The sequence below is a fragment of the Nilaparvata lugens genome, chromosome 7, assembly GCF_014356525.2.
Source record: "Nilaparvata lugens isolate BPH chromosome 7, ASM1435652v1, whole genome shotgun sequence".
NCBI classification, from domain to species: domain Eukaryota; kingdom Metazoa; phylum Arthropoda; class Insecta; order Hemiptera; family Delphacidae; genus Nilaparvata; species Nilaparvata lugens.
Window position 1 is genome coordinate 44584196 of NC_052510.1, and position 8091 is coordinate 44592286.

The 8091-nt window shown below is 33.3% G+C and overlaps 1 protein-coding gene across 2 annotated transcripts in view; it reads left to right on the top strand.

Moving 5' to 3' along the window:
* LOC111049806 (sphingosine-1-phosphate lyase) overlaps positions 1–5938 on the top strand; it is a 20354-nt gene extending 14416 nt beyond the window's left edge. The window contains exons 7-10 of one of the 2 annotated variants that reach the window (XM_039432850.1): positions 163–298; positions 2035–2284; positions 2713–2833; positions 4873–5284. In XM_039432850.1, coding sequence (XP_039288784.1) covers positions 163–298; positions 2035–2284; positions 2713–2833; positions 4873–4995 — 630 coding nt within the window. In that variant the 3' untranslated portion in view covers positions 4996–5284. Of the gene's footprint in view, positions 1–162; positions 299–2034; positions 2285–2712; positions 2834–4872 lie in introns of both variants that reach the window. The other variant, XM_039432851.1, reaches the window with a different exon arrangement.
* Positions 5939–8091: the final 2153 nt, after the last annotated feature.

Here is an 8091-nt window from a genome sequence, read left to right on the forward strand (position 1 = left end):
TTGGCCAACCATGATTTGGTTTCCTAGTAACATGTAACTGGAACCAATCAGAACAATTCTAGTTATCAATTCAGATTTGTTCCCAAACCGTGTTTGCTAAGGAATTTTATAAGTAAACACCGTTTATTAGTACGGACTTAGATAAGATGAATACTTTTCCAGTACGGCTTCGCACCGAAAGGATCATCAGTGGTGATGTATTCGGACCCCAAGTACCACAAGCACCAGTTTTGCGTCACCACAGAGTGGCCCGGTGGAGTTTACGGGTCACCTTCGGTTTGTGGATCTAGGTCTGGAGGCAAGTAAGCAGAAATAATTTATTAATAATTATTAATTAATCATTTCTTGATTAATAATGGTTACAGCCTATCTTCCAGCCTGGGTCGCCAGTGGGACCCCAGAGAGCAACTATTGACGGCCGTGTGTAAAGCAAGCTGAGAAACCAGGATTGGTGGCCGGCTGGCGACCCGGCCAAAATCTGGTGTCTCGGCTGGCGACCCTAGTGTAATGATCTTAATAAAAACGTATGCCTTGCGACTTGCTCAGACACTCTTGGTGTCCCACTGGTGGCCGAGCCTGGTAATATGCAGCACAACAGAAAATTTTTGAACATGCTTTTTGGAAACATCTTGGGAAATACTGTTGATTTTAAATAATTAGATGTTTCTTTGAAATGTGTTGTTTGACTAGATGTAGGCCAATTAACTATTCTTAACTATTAGGTTACAAATATTTGCAAAAATAATTTCCCAACTTTTCGACTAATGACAAGACATACTAATTAACAACTTACAATAGTAATTCCAAGTTTCAAGTTTTATTGTTTACATCAGCAATACAACAAAATAAAAAACATCTCATCAGATCACAATTTAGAGATACCTGGCACTTCTGAGAGGTTAATTTAGCACTATATCATAATGTATCAATAATACAGTAGAAATTAACTTTAAACTTATAAGTACACAACTCATATCAACATTTTGGAATAATGTAACTGATGATGGAAATGAACCTTAACATTTTATGTGAGAATCGATGCGAACAAAAATACTATTCACAAAAGAGCTTCCGCAAAGCCCTTGTCCGTGAATAGGAGTTTGAATAATGGGACATATGAAAAATATAAGACACATACACACACGCATTCACACAGTCATCAATATTCGACAATTGACACATCAGAGCATTCCCCTTATTACATATATCTCATAGTGATATAAACTTCATGTGAACAGTAGGGAGGAAGCCACCACCTAATCGACCAATAGGTATTTTAAGGCAGAAAAGAGAATTTAAGACAGAAGAGAGAAGAAGAAGAAAAATGTTCAGGTTTCATGACAATTTATTTACTTAGCTTACCATTCTGAAGAAATTTTCAATTTCCAGAGGTAAATGAAGCCATAGCCAACACTTCGTTTTACGGATGAATTGTTTGCAAATTTACAGCTTCCTTCACTAACATTTTTTTCTTGTGAGGGTAATACTCAAATAACCTTCAGGCAGGCAATGGGAAGGATGCTGATGAGAGATTAGTGGACCTACCTACAGCTTTAGGTGGGTTTCGAACCACCGGGAAAAGATTTTTCATATCATAATTGATAATCAGCGGACTCGGTTCTGCAACTTATCACCCTTAAAAGTTAATAATTATCAGCGTGACTACGGAATCAACCGCTACCCTACTACTTGTATACTGTTGTAAGATCATACAGTTATATTGTGAAACTGACTATGTATTTAGATTGTACAGTTGATATGTTTACAAAAGCCTAATTCTAGACTGATATTTTGGATAACTAATCCTATATCTGGTTTATCAGATAATCTATGGTGTAATAATGAATTGAGTATTTAAAGAACATTAAAATAAAAATTATACTGCGAAATTCAAAATTTCTTTAGTTGTTTTCTATGTGTCTATTGCTTATAAATGTGCTTTAGGGAAAGTCTATATAGATAGGTAAAAACCGATGTTGCACAACCGAGTCCGCTGACTATCAATATGATATGATAGGTTATTTGTTGTTGCAGGTACTATAGCTAGCTGCTGGGCTGTTCTGATGCTGTATGGATTTGACGGTTATGTCAAATCAACCAAGAGAATAATCGAAACATCTCGTTATATCGAAAGTGAACTGAGGAAAATTGACGAGATTTTCATATTTGGCAAACCAATGACATCGGTTGTAGCACTCGGTTCCAACTCATTCCATATTTACAGTCTTTCTGAGAGCCTCAGTGAGAAAGGATGGAACTTGAATCCCCTTCAGTTTCCAGTAGGGTAAGTGTTTGCAAATTTTAATCAATCCATTTCATGAACATTATTCCCATTACATTTTATGAACAAATACATCATCATTTTCTAATACGTCATTATCTCTGTACTGTGTTAATAATTGTTTTTATTCTACTATTATTTATTAGTTCATATACAATGAATACAATTCAGGTTGAAATACGAATAATAGGCATTTGCCCAAATGCTGCTTCAAACCCCAATCGAATAAACAGTATGTTGAATAAATGTTTCAATTCAATAAAATTCAATTTTGAGTCCAAAATAACTATCAATAAAAAATCAAATTTATTTTTTGGAGGAATGTTTAAACTACAAAAAACCGAATATTACAATTTAAAAAATATTAAAATTTCACTTGGAAACTACACACAAATGTTTGAAAGTTCATTTGGTGTCTCCTTTTTTTCCAGCGTACACTTGTGTGTTACTGATATGCATACCAAAGAAGGAATCGCTGATCGATTCATAACGGATGTTAGAGAATCTGTGACAGAAATAATGAAGAATCCACCGACAAAACCTATGGGAAAGGTAGGAAAGAACATCCTCAATAAATATATTAATAGTTATTACGTCCTACATACAAGATAATTGCATGTTGTACAAGGCTGTGGAGGTAGGCTGCAATTGCAAATGAGCTGTTAGGATTTTTATGAGTGCCGGTTGGATCAATCACTGTAAGCCATTGTGTGCAGATGAGAGTGATGACAGTTTTTAACCTTTACATAATATGAGTGCTTGGTTTTGGTCAGGAAACCAACAGGTTACTATGCTCAGTAACTAACCCACTCTAGACAAATTTACTGTCGATGATTTTCAAGTGCTTGAAATAAATCAAAATGTATCGCACAGTTTCTATCTTCAACTAGTTGAAGAGTGGCTTCTGAGTATCTACTTAGTATCTAAGTATCTAAAGTCATCTGACTATAGTAATGTTTACGTTATTATGGCAGTGGAGAAAGACAGGAGATCAGCGATGCCGATTATCAGCCTTGCTAAATTTAATTCTATAGAAGATAGCTGATACCGTTATATCTTATGTAATATTAATTGTTAAAATTTGTTGAAAATAATCAATTGGGTTTTATTCATCAAGAAAATATATATTTCAATGATTGAATAATAAATTTTCATAATTAATTATATCTCTACATTATTAAAAATGATCTGGCGACATTGCTGAGCTAGAAAAAGAGAGTACTCTCAGCTTTGTTGAATGACAAGATAGCAACATCAATGTTAATAAAATACTGCCATTATATCGCGGACCTCGAGAACCTCGCGGACTATAATGAGTAATCTCGTCACGGCTAATTAACTATTTAGTCCAGTCAAATGGTCGTTTTTCAGGAAACAGCCCCGAAAGAATTTTTCTCGACGGTTCTGTATGTATTTTGGGGCGCTGATTTCGAATCTGAAATTTTCTGACACGCCAGAGGGCGGCTTCACCCCAAAACCACCAAAAACCCCCAAAATTTCGGACTTTTTTCAATTTTCCCATTTTATCTCGTGAACCTTGAGTTTCTCAAGAAAAATCATTCTCGACAAAATTAAGGAGAATAAAATGTCCAATGAATTGAGTCGTCGCGCAGGACTCTACCATTTTTGGCTCCGGAGCTACGAATTTTCAAAAAAGGGGTATTTTTCAAGGGGTTTTCAAAATTATGCAAACCTTCCACTTCTACCCTATACAACATGGATATTCTTCTAGTATAGATAAAAAACCACACATCACGTGAAAGAACAATTCATTATGAACAGGATTCCTTAGGAATTTTCGAATTTAGTAGTGGGGGGAGGGGGAATATTCCCAAAAATGGAAAATCGTGTCCTACAGCCAAAATACAAATTTTTCATTATAATACCTTTTCAAGGCCTTACTAACAAAAAAATACATATTTCGGCTGAAATCATCTCACGCGAGTTATTTTCTATGAGAATCACCCGTTAGAAACATTTAATTTCAGTATTTCCTAGTGGGGGGCACGTCATAAGGATACGTCAAGGATCAAAACTTTAAACACTTATAACTTTTGACAGAATGATCAGATCTCCTCTTACTACAGCTCATTCTTCTCAGCTCGTCAAGGCGGTTCAAAATCATGTATCATAATTGAAATTTGATGAAAAAATAAAAAAATAAACTTTTAGTGTATTTTAGCCCCTATTAAATACACAGAAAAATGGTCAATTTCTATATTCAAAACTGTGTATCCGAAACCGAAATGATAAAAAATGGTACTTGGTCTTGATGTGAAGAACAGAATCTCCTCTTTCATGTGAGGTAAATGAATTTTGTAAAAATATAATCGTGAGATAAGATACGTTTGGTTCAAAAATCAGGAAATTTGCGATATTTTCCTCATTTTCACAGTCTAGACAGTTTTTCGATAATAAACAGTCATGCAAGATGGGTTTAAGGCACCGTTGCTTATGGACCATGTAATTCTCTTCCATTTGAAACCAATGGCAAGTTTCTATCATGTATCTACTCGTTTTAGAGACTCTTGAATAACAGTAAAATTGCAGAAAAATGAGAAAATGAAAATAAACAATATTTCAAATTACAGATGGCTGTATACGGAATGGCGCAAAGTATACCAGACCGATCAATCGTAGATGACGCCACCAGACTTTTCATCTCATCAATGTACTACACTCCACATAATGATACGTCACATGACAACAATTAGACATTGATCTCAATCAAATCTCATCTATTCCAATCTTTTGGTGCCAACATATTTTTATCATAGTTCACCTATATTTGGAAGAATAATTGTTATCTATGGATATTTCAACAATCACTTTTAAGTACAGCACTATTCTACATATAATTTTCTACTCATTGAATGCATTTTTGTCTATCAGGTATCAAAAATATATATTATACGTTAATATGATAGTTATATAATTTTCTACTGCTTGAATACATGTATTGTTACGTTGTCAAAAGTATATATTAAACGTTATATGAACAAAAATCGATGTGTGTGTGTAACTGACTCAACTCATCAATTTTTGCTCACTATTTTTTTTAATTTTATAAAAATTTTCAGCTCACTAATACAGTTTGGAAAATTACAGAATGTAGAATAAAAATCCAAAAATCGTTGCGAGGGAGATGGAAAAAGTGCCTATTGGCAAGATTTATACAGAATTGAATTTTCAACTCAAATATTATAAATTTAAACTAATTCTTCAAGATTTTAATAAACAAGTACGATAGGCCTATTGAGTCTTAGCTATAAACTTCAATACTATAATAAGAAAATATACTAGTGACCCCCTGGGTTGAAGAACTCGCTCATGAACTGTTTTATTGAAACACGCAATTTTATTTGTATAATAATTTTATAACTATACTAGCAGGGTACCCGTGCTTCGCTAGGGGAATTAAATGATCAGAAAATTTTTGTAAAATATTTATAACCTGAATTCTACCAAAGCCGTTATAATCGTTTTTGAGATCCATCATACAAACAAAAATTGCTTGCTGAATATAACTTGAATAAAAAATTATATAGTCTCGTCACTGTCATAGAATTTTGTATCCGAAAAGGTGCTCTCCCTCGATGAAAATGTTATTACTGGGGCAGCGATATATAGGACCGTTTCAAGTTTCATTCAAATACACTTCTATAATACTTAGTTACCCAAGAATCGTTGTCAGTAAGTGTGATAATTAGTTGCGTTGCTACCACCTCAGTTTGAACAACACATTCAACTCTGTTGAAATATACATTCAACTGCATATTTTAAAAAGCAATCAAAAGTTAGCGATGCCTTATGGTGTCACCCAGTTGCTCTTATGCACTCATCTTGACATCAGGGAATATTTTTATTGAATCATGCAATGTTTTCAAATTATATTGCTAAATGTTATAACCACAGCTGTTAATTTTCTCTCTTCCTCTCTTTAGTTTTCAACAAAAAATGATGAAAATTTCTGTTTCAATAAGCTGCCACTTGGATGATCAATATTTTTCCTCTCAAGTTATCTCAGAGATGAGACTCAGCTCAAATTTTTGTATCACGGAACTACTATTTGCTAGGAGCATCTAGGATCTGCCCTATATCGGTAATAAATAAGGGAATTAGGCCACAGCTTGGCATGAAAATTATTGAGGCTAATCATTTGAATTATTAATTGATGTGTTGGAAGTGCTCTTTAGAATAGTAGACTGATTGCAGCGAATTTTGTGGAATATTGGGCGGGGCTTAAGAGTCAACCTCGACTTTATCCATTGGCAATCAATATTTCTCGTTGACAGTTATCAAATTAGCAATGATCATGTTATTTTTGCTTTTGCTTGATGCAATTGAAAATAGAATTCCAAATCAAGTTTATTTGGAATTGGTTGACTCTGGTATCCATGGATCTCTTGCTTATTCTGGAATTTCTGGCATAGCCTATCGCCTAAGCTGGTTTACACCGAAGTTATTGACAAAATGTTGATAACTTAATCCTTATGGTCTATTAGATTGAACGGAACTTGACTAACACATATGTTCATCAAATGTTTACATTTTGTTAATAACTTTGGTGTAAACGCAGCTTTACTCTTCGTTTAACTTATTGAAAAGTGTAAACGCAGCCAATCCACTGATTCTTTCTTCCATGGAAGTCCATCTATATAATAAGAGTCCATTCATAATGATTAGTCTAACATTTAATGTGGCTGATTTCTCATGTCCTAAACTTTACTACCATAAATATTAAAGTGGGAATTTTTAAGTGGACATTTTAATGTTAATTTGAAAAATTCTGAATAGAGTTTATTCAATCACTTTGATTATTGACTACCATTATATGATTTCTTTCTTTAATCTTAGCTTGAAACCAAAAGCTTAGGGATGAAAAATTGAATGTGAATTAACACGTAACTTAATTTAATTTCTATCTAAATTGAGAACTTTAGTATTTACTTGTGATTTATTAATATAAATATGAATAGGTTTGTCTTGTGTTTATTTTATGTATTTATGTTTTTATGTTTCTAAAAATACCCTCCATTCATCATACTGAATAATTAAAATTTCATAGAAATTTTTTAAACTGTTCACGCGATCTGTCAGATATACAAACAAAATTAGTCTTGATAGAATAGGATCAATTGATAGAACTCCCGTCATAAAAGTTTGTTTTATGAAACATAAAAATTATCTATACTACTCCCAGGAATAGAAATAAAAATATTTATTCTTATATTTATAAATATGATTACCCTTTTTAAAATTATTCAACACGACATGTTTCGGCTATAAATAATGCCATTATCAAGTGATTGGAAAATAAATAATAATATAATATTCTCAGGAATCAAATTAACGGGGAGAATGTCTCCTTTCTTTTGGTGTCTGGATAATGTTTATCCGACATAATTATAATTATTTTTTAATTAATGATTATGTACGTCAATGTCGAGACGTTTTGAGCAGAAAACATGAAATTTTCGACATGCTAGACTTTTTTGTTTCAAAAGATAAGTAGGTTGTGAAAGCGAGAAAGTTTCTCACAAATAATTGAAATTATTTTTCCAATTGTCGAACGTACTCGGAAGAGCGTATTTTGGCCTCTCAGGAGTTTCAAAGTCAAGGATATAAAGGCTGAATGGTGTGCCACCATAATAAATTATGCCATCAATAGCTGGGTTCAACAAAAACAAAATGCAGAACGATTGAACAATTCAGCAACTGCAAGCCACATAATAATTATACATAGTGAAAATGACAACATCGCCTCGAATAATCCAAGCAGTGTTTCATTACAGCCTATCATGTTTCTG